The 18,120-nt window shown below is 44.0% G+C and overlaps 1 protein-coding gene across 1 annotated transcript in view; it reads left to right on the plus strand.

Annotated features, from left to right (window-relative positions):
• Window positions 1–18,120, plus strand: part of LOC311134183 (homeodomain-interacting protein kinase 1-like) — a 53,838-nt gene that overhangs the window by 4,603 nt on the left and 31,115 nt on the right. Inside the window, exon 2 of the mRNA XM_084167796.1 lies at window positions 4,134–4,885. Within this exon, the coding sequence (XP_084023922.1) occupies window positions 4,136–4,885 (750 nt within the window). The 5' untranslated portion in view covers window positions 4,134–4,135. The remainder of the gene's footprint in view (window positions 1–4,133; window positions 4,886–18,120) is intronic.

Below are 18,120 nucleotides of genomic sequence, written 5' to 3' on the forward strand. Positions count from 1 at the left end.
TGGTGGAAAATAAGTATTTGGTCAATAACAAAAGTTTCTCAATACTTTGTTATATACCCTTTGTTGGCAATGACACAGGTCAAACGTTTTCTGTAAGTCTTCACAAGGTTTTCACACGCTGTTGCTGGTATTTTGGCCCATTCCTCCATGCAGATCTCCTCTAGAGCAGTGATGTTTTGGGGCTGTCGCTGGGCAACACGGACATTCAACTCCCTCCAAAGATTTTCTATGGGGTTGAGATCTGGAGACTGGCTAGGCCACTCCAGGACCTTGAAATGCTTCTTACGAAGCCACTCCTTCGTTGCCCGGGCGGTGTGTTTGGGATCATTGTCATGCTGAAAGACCCAGCCACGTTTCATCTTCAATGCCCTTGCTGATGGAAGGAGGTTTTCACTCAAAATCTCACGATACATGGCCCCATTCATTCTTTCCTTTACACGGATCAGTCGTCCTGGTCCCTTTGCAGAAAAACAGCCCCAAAGTATGATGTTTCCACCCCCATGCTTCACAGTAGGTATGGTGTTCTTTGGGTGCAACTCAGCATTCTTTGTCCTCCAAACACGACGAGTTGAGTTTTTACCAAAAAGTTATAGTTTGGTTTCATCTGACCATATAACATTCTCCCAATCCTCTTCTGGATCATCCAAATGCACTCTTCAGACGGGCCTGGACATGTACTGGCTTAATCAGGGGGACACTCAGGATTTGAGTCCCTGGCGGTGTAGTGTGTTACTGATGGTAGGCTTTGTTACTTTGGTCCCAGCTCTCTGCAGGTCATTCACTAGGTCCCCCCGTGTGGTTCTGGGATTTTTGCTCACCGTTCTTGTGATAATTTTGACCCCACGGGGTGAGATCTTGCGTGGAGCCCCAGATCGAGGGAGATTATCAGTGGTCTTGTATGTCTTCCATTTCCTAATAATTGCTCCCACAGTTGATTTCTTCAAACCAAGCTGCTTACCTATTGCAGATTCAGTCTTCCCAGCCTGGTGCAGGTCTACAATTTTGTTTCTGGTGTCCTTTGACAGCTCTTTGGTCTTGGCCATAGTGGAGTTTGGAGTGTGACTGTTTGAGGTTGTGGACAGGTGTCTTTTATACTGATAACAAGTTCAAACAGGTGCCATTAATACAGGTAACGAGTGGAGGACAGAGGAGCCTCTTAAAGAAGAAGTTACAGGTCTGTGAGAGCCAGAAATCTTGCTTGTTTGTAGGTGACCAAATACTTATTTTCCACCATAATTTGCAAATAAATTCATTAAAAATCCTACAATGTGATTTTCTGGATTTTTTTTTCTCAATTTGTCTGTCATAGTTGACGTGTACCTATGATGAAAATTACAGGCCTCTCTCATCTTTTTAAGTGGGAGAACTTGCACAATTGGTGGCTGACTAAATACTTTTTTTCCCCACTGTATGTGTATTTTTATTTTTTTGTCAATGTCATCCTTCAACCCACCTGGACCCCTGCCACGACCCACAGTTTGGTAATCACTGCAATAGATTACGCCTGGAGGTGAAATGTTGATGTTCACCAACGAGTGTCACCACATTTTGATAGCTAGGCCTTTGTATCAGGAGAGTACACTGTCTTGGCCTAAACAATGCAATGGTCAACCTAGATGGAAAACAGTTTCGATGGAGAAGTTACTTCTGTTTTGTTGTATCATAAATGGCTAGCCTTACTTTATATGTACAATGTTGAGAAGTGCAGTTGACTTGAGGACACTAGCAATATTGCTGTTGTCAACAACTAGACAGTCAGACACTGTAGATCAGGGCTGTGGTCTGTACTCCAGGAGAGCTAGCTAACTACCTTAGACCATTTTAGTGCACTACTTTCGACCAGGGCCATTTGGGACGCGGTTTCCAAATACATCTGTAGTGCAGCCAGACAATGGAAGAAGAGATGCATGCTAGCATCCTAGTTGACAGAAGAAGAGATGCATGCTAGCATCCTAGTTGACAGAAGAAGAGATGCATGCTAGCATCCTAGTTGACAGAAGAAGAGATGCATGCTAGCATCCTAGTTGACAGAAGAAGAGATGCATGCTAGCATCCTAGTTGACAGAAGAAAAGATGCATGCTAGCTTCCTAGTTGAGAGAAGAAGAGATCCAGGATAAACACCTTGGCCTGTGTTCACAAAGCGTCTCAAAGAGTACGAGTGCTGATCTAGGATCAGTTAAGCCTTTTATATCGTAATGACAGATCCCAGATCAGCACTCCTACTCTGAAATGTTTTGTGGATACGGGCCCAGATCTCTCCTGTCCATTTTTTTGAATCTTTATCTAAAAGATAAAACACATCCTAGATCAGCACTCCTGTTCTGAGAGGCTCAGGAGTACGTCTTTGCTGACAGGAGAAGAAGTTAGCAGACAGATGGAATGGATACATCACATAGTCACAGTATACAGTGGGGGGAAAAAAGTATTTAGTCAGCCACCAATTGTGCAAGTTCTCCCACTTAAAAAGATGAGAGAGGCCTGTAATTTTCATCATAGGTACACATCAACTATGACAGACAAAATGAGGGGAAAAAATCCAGATAATCACATTGTAGGATTTTTAATGAATTTATTTGCAAATTATGGTGGAAAATAAGTATTTGGTCACCTACAAACAAGCAAGATTTCTGGCTCTCACAGACCTGTAACTTCTTCTTTAAGAGGCTCCTCTGTCCTCCACTCGTTACCTGTATTAATGGCACCTGTTTGAACTTGTTATCAGTATAAAAGACACCTGTCCACAACCTCAAACAGTCACACTCCAAACTCCACTATGGCCAAGACCAAAGAGCTGTCAAAGGACACCAGAAACAAAATTGTAGACCTGCACCAGGCTGGGAAGACTGAATCTGCAATAGGTAAGCAGCTTGGTTTGAAGAAATCAACTGTGGGAGCAATTATTAGGAAATGGAAGACATACAAGACCACTGATAATCTCCCTCGATCTGGGGCTCCACGCAAGATCTCACCCCGTGGGGTCAAAATGATCACAAGAACGGTGAGCAAAAATCCCAGAACCACACGGGGGGACCTAGTGAATGACCTGCAGAGAGCTGGGACCAAAGTAACAAAGCCTACCATCAGTAACACACTACGCCGCCAGGGACTCAAATCCTGCAGTGCCAGACGTGTCCCCCTGCTTAAGCCAGTACATGTCCAGGCCCGTCTGAAGTTTGCTAGAGTGCATTTGGATGATCCAGAAGAGGATTGGGAAAATGTCATATGGTCAGATGAAACCAAAATATAACTTTTTGGTAAAAACTCAACTCGTCGTGTTTGGAGGACAAAGAATGCTGAGTTGCATCCAAAGAACACCATACCTACTGTGAAGCATGGGGGTGGAAACATCATGCTTTGGGGCTGTTTTTCTGCAAAGGGACCAGGACGACTGATCCGTGTAAAGGAAAGAATGAATGGGGCCATGTATCGTGAGATTTTGAGTGAAAACCTCCTTCCATCAGCAAGGGCATTGAAGATGAAACGTGGCTGGGTCTTTCAGCATGACAATGATCCCAAACACACCGCCCGGGCAACGAAGGAGTGGCTTCGTAAGAAGCATTTCAAGGTCCTGGAGTGGCCTAGCCAGTCTCCAGATCTCAACCCCATAGAAAATCTTTGGAGGGAGTTGAAAGTCCGTGTTGCCCAGCGACAGCCCCAAAACATCACTGCTCTAGAGGAGATCTGCATGGAGGAATGGGCCAAAATACCAGCAACAGTGTGTGAAAACCTTGTGAAGACTTACAGAAAACGTTTGACCTGTGTCATTGCCAACAAAGGGTATATAACAAAGTATTGAGAAACTTTTGTTATTGACCAAATACTTATTTTCCACCATAATTTGCAAATAAATTCATTAAAAATCCTACAATGTGATTTTCTGGATTTTTTTTCCTCATTTTGTCTGTCATAGCTGACGTGTACCTATGATGAAAATGACAGGCCTCTCTCATCTTTTTAAGTGGGAGAACTTGCACAATTGGTGGCTGACTAAATACTTTTTTCCCCCGCTGTATATATATTTATTGCCAAATGACCATTCTGTAACATGCAATGTTTTGCGGCATGACATGGTCAAATCTTTACAAGATAATATATTTTTATTTTCCCTCTCTCCTCCATACCTTCTTCTTAGGTATGTCGTCTCAGCTCCAGGTGTTCTCTCCTCCCTCCTCCTCCTCCGGCACATTCTGCCGCGCCAAGAAGATGAAGGTGGAGAACTGTGTTTGGGACGTGTCCTCCGACTGCCCATACGGTTCCGTTGGGGGCCAGCAGGGGGTAGGGGGTTACTCCTTCACCCCTGCACTAGGCATGGCGGTGCCCCCCTTCGCCCCCTCTGCGTTAGTGTTCCCTCCCGCCCCAGGCTCCCGTGGCCAGGTGGTGGTCAGGGCAGCGGACAGCACGGGCAGCCTCCCCCAGGGCTCCAGTCGCCGCCTCAACGACCAGTACGCGCACACACACTCCTCGCACGCAAACTCCGAGACTGCCAGCGTGGGGAACGGGACACGACGACGGGGCCAGAAGAGGAAGAACGAAGACGTCGAGGTGAGCGGGAGTGGCTGTGGGAGTGTTCAGATCTTGGAGGAGCTCTCTGCCCCTCGTCCCGTCTTCTCCACGCGTACAGGGGGTGGGGGAGGGGGTACGGGCCAGTCCATCCCCCACTCGGCCCCCAACACCAAGAGCTCCAGCTCCAACGGAGACGGGGACTACCAGCTGGTTCAGCATGAGATCCTGTGTTCAGTCTCCTGTAGTTATGAGGTGCTGGAGTTCCTTGGGAGGGGGACCTTCGGTCAGGTGGCCAAGTGCTGGAAGAGGGGAACCAATGAGATCGTGGCCATCAAGATCCTCAAGAACCACCCCTCATACGCACGACAGGGCCAGATCGAGGTGAGTCATTTTATTTTGATATGGATTGATTGATTGATTCATTCATGTTTATCGCCCTTCAAGAGGTGTCACTACTTTTGTTAGGGTTGATTGATTGGTTGATTAATTGGTGATGTTTATTAACCTGGAATCCAAACTGATGTGATCCGTTTCACCTTCATGGTTTTGTGACGTGAGATCAACGAAGCATATCAGCTTGGACACCAGGCTAGACGTCTATTGCCTTTAAAGAGGAAATGTTCCAGAGCAGCTGCCCCTAAAAAGCAACCAATCCCCTTGAAAACAGCCTGTGTGGCATCGATATGAATCAGAATCATTTATTCTAGTGTCAAAACTGACCACAAAGAGTAAATAGGATAATTTTGGTCTTAAAGTCAGTCTCGTCTAAAACAGAGTTTGGAACCTCAGTGCGTCACAACGAGTAAATGGTTATTTCTATAAACTAGATACCAGTGAGGATTTTCTACGCTGGATAACTTGTTACATCTGTTGATAAGTCATTGATAATAATCTGCCAATTTCTTTCATGTCATTACATGAAGATATAAGGGGGGGATCATAGCTATATTCAATCAAATTCACCAGTTGATTTAAAACCTGTTTAAGCCTTTCTCATGTTTTTTTTTTTTTTTTTTTTTTTTTTTTTTTTCCCTTTAGGGGGGATGGATCAGCTTAATATTGCAGATAGATTGTATCTTCTATCAATGTAATTGTCTGCATCACTTCCAATCCCCCATGTTTTTTTTTATTTTTTATATATATATTCCCCTTTATTACTTTTCAACCCCACCATCCTTTCCCTACTTGGAGTAAATTAGTGAACAACAACGCCCATCTCATGGTTGGTGTCTTGATGGATTTGTCCAAATTTGTGCGACATAAAACATCACTTTTCTGGCCTTGCATTTATGGCAGTGTAAGTTGTCGTTATATCATGTATTAAGCATTAATCAGTTCAATTAGACATTGGACTGGAACCCTGTAAGTATCCTGTATCTAGCTGTCGGACAGTTTTTTGTATAGAGATTTCAGAAATGTAGTGTACAGTGCCTTGCAAAAGTATTCATCCCCCTTGGCGTTTTTCCTATTTTGTTGCATTACAACCTGTAATTTGAAATTGATTTTTATTTCTATTTCATGTAATGGACATACACAAAACAGTCCAAATTGGTGAAGTGAAATGAAAAAAATAACTTGTTTCAAAAAATTCTAAAAAATTAATAACGGGAAAGTGGTGCGTGTATATGTATTCACCCCCTTTGCTATGAAGCCCCTTAATAATAATAATAATAATAATAATAATATGCCATTTAGCAGACGCTTTTATCCAAAGCGACTTACAGTCATGTGTGCATACATTTTTACGTATGGGTGGTCCCGGGGATCGAACCCACTACCCTGGCGTTACAAGCGCCATGCTCTACCAATTGAGCTAAATAAAGATCTGGTGCAACCAATTACCTTCAGAAGTCACATAATTAGTTAAATAAAGTCCACCTGTGTGCAATCTAAGTGTCACAAGATCTGTCACAAGATCTCAGTGTATATATACACCTGTTCTGAAAGGCCCCAGAGTCTGCAAAGCAAGGGCCACCACCAAGCAAGCGGCACCATGAAGACCAAGGAGCTCTCCAAACAGGTCAGGGACAAAGTTGTGGAGAAGTACAGATCAGGGTTGGGTTATAAAAGGGGGGGGGGGGGTGAATAGTTATGCACGCTCAAGTTTTCTGTTTTTTTTGTCTTATTTCTTGTTTGTTTCACAATTAATTTTTTTGCCATCTTCAAAGTGGTAGGTATGTGTTGTAAATCAAATGATACAAACCCCCAAAAAATACATTTTTAATTCCAGGTTGTAAGCCAACAAAATAGGAAAAATGCCAAGGGGGGTGAATACTGTGGTCCTCTGTAGCTCAGCTGGTAGAGCACGGCGCTTGTAACGCCAGGGTAGTGGGTTCGATCCCCGGGACCACCCATACACAAAAAAAATGTATGCACGCATGACTGTAAATCGCTTTGGATAAAAGCGTCTGCTAAATGGCATATTATTATTATTATTATTATACTTTCGCAAGGCACTGTAACTACGTAACATTTTGTTACGGTGTGAAAACAGTTTTCATGGGCACACAAATCCCCCAAAATGTATGCGATTCCAAAACGAATGCTTCTAACCGACTCACCTAACCTTGATACTTAAAACCTAAATCGATACTGTCATTAAAGTGGTTCTAATTATGCATTATACTTGTTGGATGCTCATTTGGTGTCGAGCTGTTTAATTACGCCATGATATTTTCACACATCATCATCTGATCCTGGAAGGAATGTTCTGAATGACAGTCAAGTGAAAAAAGGTGTTCGCGAGGAATGTCCCAAACATTTTGGTGTTTCATTTGTTACGCCGGTGAGAACAGTTGTGCCTGGATCCACATTGAATCTGATATCACTAACGAATTGATGTTGATCATATGTTGTCAAATCCCTACAACTTATCCAGACTGCTGCAGCCCGCCTGGTGTTCAACTTTCCCAAGTTCTCCCAGAGCAGGGGCTCCTAACGATCACGGATTACAAAAAGAAAGCCAGCCACGTCGCGGACACCAACGCCGCCCTACCGGACGAGCTGAACATATTTTTCGAGCACAATGCCCAAGAAAGGGAAAGTAACTGAACTGAATGACTACCGACCTGTAGCACTCACTTCTGTCATCATGATGTGCATCAAAGACCACATCACCACCTCCCTCCGCGACACACTCGACCCTCTCCAATTCGCCTGGCGCGCTGACAGATCCACGGACGACGCAATCGCCATTGCGCTGCACACTGCCCTCACCCACCTGGACAAAAGGAATGCATATGTGAGGATGCTATTCATCGACTGCAGCTCGGCCTTCAATACAATAGTGCCCTCTAAGCTCACCACAAAACTCACGGCCCTGGGAGTGAACTCTTCCCTATGCAACTGGATCCTGGACTTCCTGACGGGCCGCCCCCAGGTGGTGAAGGTAGGCAACATTTACCTCCTCCACACTGATCCTCAACACGGGGGCCCCACCAGGGTGCGTCCTCAGTCCCCTCCTGTACTCCCTGTATACCCATGACTGCGTGGCCTCACACAGTTCCAATTCCAAGTTCGCTGACGACACGACAGTAGTAGGCCTGATTACCAACAACGACGAGACGGCCTACAGGGAGGCGGTAGGCACTGTGACGGCGTGGTGCCAGGTAAACAACTTCAGGAGGAACCAGGCTGGGCTCGCCCCCATTCTCATCAACCGGGCTGCCGTGGAGACGGCCAAAATATTTAAGTTCCTCTGCGTACACATCTCTGATGAGCTGAAATGGTCAAACCACACGGACACCACCGTGGTGAAGAAGGCACGACAGCGACTCCTCAACCTCAGGATGCTGAACTAATGTGGCCTGTCCCCGAGGGCCCTCAGTGTTCTACAGGAGCACCGTCGAGAGCATACTGTTGGGCTGCATCACAGCCTGGTACGGCAACTCCACCGCCGTGTTCTACAGGAGCACCATCGAGAGCATACTGTCGGGCTGCATCACAGCCTGGTACGGCAACTCCACCACCGCTGACCGCAAGGCACTACAGAGGGTGGTACGTGCAGCCGAACGCACCATTGGGTGCACATAGCCTGCCCTACAGGACACCTACAACACCAGGTGTCGCAGGAAGGCCAAGAAGATCATCAGGGACCCCAGCCACCCGAGCCATGGCCTGTTCTCCCTGCTTCCATCACTCAGACGTGGGCAGCATAGGAGCATCATGGCAAAAACTGAAAGACTGGCCAATAGTTTCTACCCTCCGATCTTCAGGCTGCTGAATAGCCACCACAGCAAGAGGAACTGGCCCTCCTTACCTTCAGGCTATGCTCAAACCCTACACCCCAACCCGAGCCCTCCGTTCTGCCACCTCTGGTCTCTTGGCCCTCCCACCCCTAATGGAGGGCACCTCCCGCTCAGCCTAGTCCAAGCTTTTTCCCCTTTACAAGCTCTGACTTTTATTGAGGGAAAGTGTACTTACTATAACTGACTGACTGATATGTGGTTGTCCCACCTAGCTATCTTAAGATGAATGCACTTAACTGTAAGTCACTCTGGATAAGAGCATCTGCTAAATGACAAAAAAAGTAAAGGGTGTTTCACTACTCTGTTGCGGTAAAACCATGTTATTATGAGGACGACAACATCTGATGCTGTCTTCAACTTGGCTTGCCGTACAAATCCTTCTATTACAAAAGGTACCAGTTAATTTTTTTTGGGTGAGATTAATGCTACCGCTATTCATGGATTTATTATGTGTGCCTGTGTCGGCCTCGTAGGCTACAGGAAAATGGCCATGCATGCATCCGATCTATTTAGTCAGGCAAGTCCCATTATTCTGTTATTTTTAGAATGTAATAACAATTTGAATATCAATGCATTGGCTAGGCCTAAAAAATTAGTTATTCTATATTAGGCCCTATATGTACAAATATATAATTGTGTAACATTGAGGTACTTAACAATTTACTTTAAGTGCTTGAAAAAGTCCCTGAAGTCCTTGAATTGGACCTGCTAATGTCTGTGTGCACCCTGCTTAAAGGATGTACATGGAGTGTACAAAACATTAGGAAAACCTTACTAATATTGAGTTGCACCCCGTTTTGCCCTCAGAACAGCCTCAATTCGTCGGGGCATGGACTCTACAAGGTGTCAAGCCTTCCACAGGGATGCTGGCCCATGTTGACTCCAATACTTCCCACAGTTGTCTGGATGTCCTTTGGGTGGTGGACCATTCTTGATACACACGGGAGACTGTTGAGCGTGAAAAACCCAGCAGCGTTGCAGTTCTTGACAGTTCTTGCTCAAAACCGGTGCACCTGGCATCTACTACCATACCCCGTTCAAAGGCACTGAAATATTTTGTCTTGCCCATTCACCCCCTGAATGGCACACATACACAATCCATGTCTCAATTGTCTCAAGACTTAAAAATCCTTCTTTAACCTGTCTCCTCCCCGTCATCTACATTGATTTTGAAGTGAATTTAACAAGGGATATCAATACGGGATCCTAGCTTTCACCTGGTCAGTCTGTCATGGAAAAGTGTTCCTAATGTTTTGTATACTCTGTGTATATTCGTAGGCCTATGTTGTTGTGTAGGTGAAATTATGGGCCAAATGAAGGTTGGGTTTGGATTAAAATTGCCAACAAATCATATCCCCTTTTGCCAAGCTCCACGTGCAAATTGACCCTCTGCCCACTTAACGTTCTTTAATTGAATGGGGCTCCAATGTTTCATCGGCCCCAACACGTTCAACGGAAGGCAGACCGAAAAAGCCCTGTACGGATTGACCATGCCTCCACAGGGCAAAGTTATATGGTTTGCATGCGCTGTCGAAGGACCCTATTATGCTGAATAGGATGGTTTGCATGCGCTGTCGAAGGACCCTAGTATGCTGAATAGGTGGTTTGAGTTCGTCCATCCCAAAGTCTGCACCAGTAACACTAGCTTGGTGTGCAACGTCCGGTGGTGGTGAGTATGACCAGATAATACTACTAACATATAATAATACTGGCCTCTCTGGTATGACTTAGCTTCCTACATAACCAGCAATAATGTTAACTATCTTTTTGATAAAACGGGGCAGGCTAGCTGACATTTTAGCTAATGTAAGCCTAACTAGCTAGCTAGCTAGCTACCTCATTACAACTTAGTTAGGTCGTGCTCATACAAGTTTGTATATTGTCTAGATACTGCTGGTTATGTAACGTTGTCATTTGATAATGCTAGCGATGCTAGCTAGCTAGTTACAGGTTAGGTAGCTAGCTAGCTAACGTTAGCCTACAAGTCAGATTTGCAAGTTTGTTCGTAGCTCATAGAAGTGTATTGTCTAAGGCAAAACTAAATAATGGATGCAGCTAGGGTGGTAGCTTACTCATCTCTGACTAATACAGTGGACTTGGAGCATCAAACCGTAATGTCACCGACCTGAATCTAATTCAATCTGGAGCTACAGTCAGTCTACATCTGTAAAGCATATGATTAGGGTTACCACAGCCACAAAGTCAAAGTTGGCTATGTTGTAACAATTCATGAAAACAAAAATTAGCTTTTTCGGTTTTGCTTTAAGGTTAGGCATAAGGTTAGCATTGTGGTGTCGTGACGTGACTTTCATTTAATCTGATGACTGTTACTTTTCCAATCAACTTACTATGTTTTAATTGTTACTCGACTAAATTAATCATGTAACAGTTAACTCATTAGGATTTGGGGCACCACGGAAGAAGTTGTTTAAAGAGTGACCATCTCCCGAATTAAACTCTAAAGGTCTTTACCTATCAATATGTATATAACAGTCAACGTATTAATCATTACCTCTTATCATATCGTCATTCTGAACGGTCGCAACCTTCTTGGATCTACAAGAATCCCAGCCTTACTTATGATTCAGCACTACACAAATTGGTTGAATCATTTATTTATTAGCTAAGTAAATAATAACACAGAATAACATACACCCTTAATACACGAGAAAAAGTCCCTAGCGGACTAACAACAACATGACTGCTTGGTTACCAAAAGAGGGAGGGGTAGAGAGACCAAGAGAAAGAGACCCTTATCGTTGATACATTTGGAAACTTCCCTCAAAGTAATCATTATACTTTGCACACAAACCACCGCCCGTTTGCAGTAAGAAATCATGAATGTATTTACGTGTTTCATTGCCTTAGTTCGCCTTTTTATCTCTGTCGGACCAAGCCTTCTTGAAAAGGGTTTGACTGGTGGTGCGGTGTAAGGCTCTGATTGTCCACCAGAGGTCACAATGTCCTTCTTCTTAGTTGTCTTGGTTTGTAGTGGGTGTTTCTTTAGAACAGCTACTTAGCTGTACCAGTGATTGTCTGAGAAGGGAGCTTTCTTCTCCTCTCCACCCCGTGTGGTTAGTCAGAGTTTGAACCACTTTACACGCACAGCTGCAGCCTGACAATGGGTCTGGGAGGTGATCTTCTTCACCTCGCGTTGAGGTTAAACGTTGCAACCATTTTCAGACGTGTAGCGACCGCCTCACGTCTTTCTGGTCTAATGTTAATTTTGTTACCGAGGCTTTTTATGCACTCTGGGGAAAAGGGGTGTTCCGTCATGCTGACACGCTCTCTGAGCTCCCACGGGGCGTGGCTACTTCCTGTGCATGGCTTGTATGAAAAACAATTCTCATTAGAAAACTAAAATCACATTCCTATCTTAACAAAGATACTTTCATCATTTTTCAAATATACAACGTAAAGGGTGAACTTGACATATATATATATATAGTGTGTATACTTTTCAAGTTACAGTATTTTCTTGATACCAATTTCACAAAATAATCAACAATATGACATGATTATTCTTTAGATCCCCACTGACCATTCCCCACGTTCTTATGTTATAAATATTGTTCCAGTATTCATAATTTGAACATTAGAGTTTTGGGTGGGAGAAAGTCTCTGGAGACAAGACATTCCTCTAGCCAATACTAGAGGGTACAGAGAGAGTCCTCTCCTGCTTAAATTTACGACCGGGTGTGAGGTGTCAAAACCCAGTGCCCTCCTCCCCTCTTCTGTGGATGAGAGAGGGTCTGGTTATTGTCAACCATTGCCAAGCTGATCTGAGCCATTGGATCCTCACACAGGACAGTCATGACAGTGGTTAGGTTTAATATCACATTTTAAGGATGTTTAGAAATGGTTGGGGTTTGTGGCTGTGGTAACTATTGACAACCTAGAATTAGCATGACCCAGGTTACTGCCCTGATGACAGACTGCTTCATCAACAATGGTAATGTGTGTGAAAAGTATTCCAAAATACCCAGCATGATAAACTAGTAGGTTAATTCCCCAGCCCAGCAGATACAAGCAGGAGAGTCATTTTGATTGTGAAGTGCATTACCAAAAAGCGTTGTCCTTTCTAACAAAATGCAATTTACAACTTGGCTGTCTGTTGTATCAGCCTGTCACAGTCCCTCCCAGTCAACACCACCTCATAAGATGAGGAAGTACATTGGTTAATGAGGATTGCCTGCTGCAGTTGTTCGAGAGTGGTCCAGTTTGCAGCTTAACATGCCACATGGAGAAGACCAGCATCACGCCGACATGCCCTCGCTGCAGGTGTGTGGACTTGAGTCACAAATTTGATGACTTGATACTCGCCTTCATAGAAAATAAAATGACTTGACTTGGAGCCTCAAGACTCGGGACTCGACTTGAGACTGATTTTTGAAATGATCTGACAAGGTTTTGTAACGTTCTGTCACTAATTTTGTGGCGCAGAGTCTACGTGGATTACTCTCCAAGCAGCCAGAGACAGGAGCCGCAACATGATGCGTAGAGGCCCGGTCCTGGTCCTCCCATGGCCACTGAATTGCCTGGCTGCAAGTTGTGGAGCTGTCCTCCCTTTTGGTTCAGGCAAAGCTGCTTTTACCCTGTGGAAAATAGAATTCAGAGCATTGTTAAGTGCAGCACAGAGCATAGTTACTTACCATTCCAGCAGTGAAGGGTTTTCGCCCTGTCCATAAGAAAAAATGTGTTAAATAGTTCATCATTATGCAATCATTCATTCACAATCATTCTGTTATTGTGTGCGTCCACACATTAATTCATGGGGGGTACCCCTCCTTATTTTAGTTATTTTAACGGTGTCTACATTTCTTAACAGCAGTCAACTCTTAGATCAATCAGTTTATTAATTCCAGAGAGTGGCTGTACAACCTCAGCATAGTCAGGCAGCCTGGCTCTACAGTAGCCTGCCGTTCCTGTGAGTGTCGACACCATGTTGTTTTTGTAACTGGCTGTGGTACAGATAGGATGTTCCATCATCTTTGAAATGCAAGAGAAAGGCCACAATATAATATTGCACTTTAGGCGCAATTTAGATATTGGCCACTAGATGGCAGCAGTGTGTGTGCAACGTTTCAGATTGATCCAGTGAAGCATTGCAATACTGGACTATTTTGTATCAAGTCTGCCCAAATGGGCCAAATTGGTCAATTTATACATTTTAAGTACATACCTATAGAGAACATACAAAAATGATATGGTAATACAAAATGTAAGTTTACACACTCCCAGAAATGTCATACATGATGGATCATTAGCGTATACACTAATTTTCACACATCTAGATGGCCGGGCGGGGTGGATGTGGAACAGAGACAGCAGGGGTTCAAACTGTAGAACCCAGTTCCTACATTTTGAATATGAAAATTGATTTTATCAAACAAAACGATGCTACATTTTATCTCTGGGACCCTTAGGATGACAAATCAGAGTAAGATTGCTGAATGTCGGCAGGTAGCTTAGTGGGTAAGAGCGTTGTGCCAGTAACCGAAAGGTCGCTGGTTCTAATCCCCGAGCCGACTAGGTGAAAAATCTGTCTGTGCCCTTAAGCAAGGCACTTAACCCTAATTGCTCCTGTAAGTCGCTCTGGATAAGAGCGTCTGCTAAATGACTAAAATGTAAAATGAATGTAAGTACATTATTTAGTACACAATTTCTCCTCTTTCTACCAGTGAAGCATGAACGGGGGTAATCCCCTGCACTGCCTCCTGACTCAGAGAATGCTGTGCTCGGCTGGGTCTGTGTGCTCTCAGGTGTGACGTAAGCGGTTCCACGCCCCCTCATTCGCCCCATTGTCATACTTCTCTTTAGCCCAAAGAGAGACTGGGAGACCAGCCAACAAGGGTGACTCAGTCTCCACGGAAACCATCTGCTTAGTTGGTTTAGACGTCTTTAATACTAAGAGCATAAAACTAAACAGGCGAACAGGATGGACCAAAAACTGTGGTCACGCTGAGGCTCTTTCTCTTTGGCCGCGTGACCAAGTTACTCAGAAACAAGAGAGGAAAAACAGGCCTACTATAATCGGAAGGTCGTCAGTATCACTGCATAGTAAGCTTTCTTGGGGTGCAGTTCCTTTCAGCCAATTTTGTTCATAATATAAATCTCTCAAAGTGTAAACCTCTCGTCAATGGTGAGAAATGGCCGGTGCAATTCTCACCATTGACGAGAGGTTTACACTTTGAGAGATTTATATTATGAACAAAATTGGCTGAAAGGAACTGCACCCCAAGAAAGCTTACGATGCAGTGATGCCTTTTTCTTTACAAAGAATATTAATTCCCAATTTACAGAGAAGATCTCATCCTGCGGACTGATTTATTTGACATGGGAGGTTTGGACATAGATTTAGAATTCATGACGGACATTGCAGCGGCAGTATCTACTAGAAGATGTATTGACTCACTACTGAAAACAATCTTTTTAAATGCTGTCCAAGGGTGTCAACTGTCTCAACCTCGCGTCAGTCTGTGTGTGGGTTGTAAAGGGTCGTTTTCGGTGGCGGTCCTGTGCCTTTTTAAGGGGTAAATCTGCTACCTTGTGGCAGAGCGGTGCCTGTTCCAGAATGTTCCACCACTCTTCCACCATTACCTTCACCGGTCCGGTCAGCGGGTCGGACAGACAAGGTTCTCCCTTGCAGCTCTTGGCTCCCATTGTGAAACTCCATCTATATACACACACACACACACACACACACACACACACACACACACACACACTCGGAGACAAACAAAAACACACACACAAAACAAACCGTATTATGGGTTAACCCAAAAGGGGGGCGTTTCTTCGCCATTTAAAATATATTTTTTATTTCTTTATGTAATTTAGAATTCTGTACCCATACAGTATTTCCCCCTATACAAAATGTTGTATGTGTTATATGCAACCATGACACATCGATTTAATATTAATTTAGTACTTTGTCAAATAATGCGCATTTACCCAGAATTACCTCTGTTATAAAACAGGGTTTTTTCCACACACAGTAGAGCCCTCCTTGTCACTAAGACAAGGTCTTCTTCACACACAGTGAAACCATGTAATGTCATCCCATGGCCACTTCTGTTTCAACAGAGAACACTACCCTGCTCCAACAGGGCAACTCATCCCACAATTTCTCCTTTAATTAAAGATATCTCTGTTTCAAAGTTCCTAATCAAAGATTCTAGGACTTCCCCTATTCAGAAATAACTATGCTTCAACAAAGACCTAATGTGCACAACCTGTTCTGGGAACAGGATGTTCTTTGATGTTTGAAAGAAAATCAGTCCTCACCCTTAATTTCTTTTGTCTGTTCTGGATCGCGTATCCGTCCACTGACACTCCCTGCCGGGTCCGAGGCGGGTCCCTTCTGCGCCGTTGAGTGGAGTGTTGGCTCCCTGAGCCACGCCTAACGTAGCCCTTGTGCACAGTTAACCTCGGTGTCCCCGGGAACGATCAGCAAGCGGGAGTTAGCCATCCCATCCTCGTCGCCAACAATTTTCATAGAAATTCTAACCAGAAAGGAAGAGACTGTAAATTCTTCAAACAACAACTTTTTATTATAAGATTTGCAAATCTGGAGCTGGTCAACAACCACTCAAAAAGGTGATCGTTAAGAACCCAACAAGCAAGAGTTAGGTCTCGGCCTATATAGGAAAATACAACCTCTGTCTACGTGGCAGTTTTAGCAGGTGTGTGAGATCCTAGTGGGAACATGGCATACAAACAAGTGATAACCCCAGTGTTGTTACTCCTGTCTGCCGATAGAATTGCCGCTGCTGCTCCAGCCGGCCTCTGTTCTCTTCATATCTCCACACGGCTGTGCCCTTAACAGAAGAACAGGATGGACAAAAAAAACTGTGGTCACGCTGAGGCTCTTTCTCTTTGGCCGCGTGACCAAGTTACTCAGAAACAAGAGAGGAAAAAAAAACACCGGCTTCTTACATGAGAGAAAGACCGTGGAAGGCTCGTACAGCGCATGTGCATAACAACGTTTGTAATTCCCCCCCCCCCCCCCCCCCGTATAGCCCACCTACGTTCATGTTATCCATATAAAATACAGTTTATCAATCTGCTATGGACGCATCTTTGCCAGAACAATACTATTAGGCTCCCTGGTGATTTCATTGATAATTTATACATTTCAGATAGGCCTAGTTTGGGTGGTTTTATAATTAGTGTTCAGAAAGTGTCCAAACCCCTTGACTTTGTGCTGCACCCAATCCTAACGTCACATTGTAGGAGAGAGGATCCATAAATATGCAGTGAAAAAAAATAATAATAATTGGTTGATCAAGAATATTATAGCTAACTGTTGCAAGCGCGCCAGCTATGGGGGCATCAAGCACAACAGTTACTAGCATATGCCTAGTTGTATTTTGGTATGTCAAAATTACTTGAAATTGATCATTTACTTGGAATTTGTTGTTGACAAAATAATGAAAAGGTCTGAAATGGTAACCTCATTAAATAGACAACGATTTGTAGTTGAACAAGTCATTGCATGTCATAGATTATTTTTTACTTGACTTGGAAAAAAGTTAACTTGCTCTTTTTAGAATGCACGACTTGACTCGACTTGCTTGTGACTCGAATAATAGTGACTTGGTTCCACCTCTCCCTCGCTGTGAGCATTCCTATAAATGGAACAGGGAGGACACTTGAATCAGGTCGGTGACATTTGACCTGGTAAAAGTTACGAGTTTTGTCCCAATTCACCTTCATAACCTAGCCTGGGTGGAACCAGCCTGATTGCTGCGTTTTACCGTTCTATTTCAGTTCACATATCATAATATCTGAAGTGAAATAGGAAGGCGAACGCAGCGTTCAGGTTGGTTCCACCATGCTAATCATATAACCACCATTGATGCTGTAATCAGTGCACTGTGTTGTTTGTGTGTGATCAACCAGTGTCTTTGATGAGTGGCCAGGAGCTGATCTATGCTGCTAGCCTCCACCTCTTGCCTGCTCACCAACGGTTGTCGATGGGGAGAACAGAATTAGGTAGGTTTAGTGTGACCTGTTCAAACTTCAACATAGTGCCTGTTTTTGTGTGTCAGATATCACCTATCCTAACTGCCATTGGTAATAGAACAGTGACTATGTGTGTCAGATATCACCTATCCCTAACTGCCATTGGTAATAGAACAGTGACTATGTGTGTCAGATATCACCTATCCCTAACTGCCATTGGTAATAGAACAGTGACTATGTGTGTCAGATATCACCTATCCCTAACTGCCATTGGTAATAGAACAGTGACTATGTGTGTCAGATATCACCTATCCCTAACTGCCATTGGTAATAGAACAGTGACTTTGTGTGTCAGATATCACCTATCCCTAACTGCCATTGGTAATAGAACAGTGACTATGT

This window comes from Coregonus lavaretus (assembly GCF_964263955.1).
Source record: "Coregonus lavaretus genome assembly, chromosome: 8".
In the NCBI taxonomy this organism is placed as follows: Eukaryota; Metazoa; Chordata; class Actinopteri; order Salmoniformes; family Salmonidae; genus Coregonus; species Coregonus lavaretus.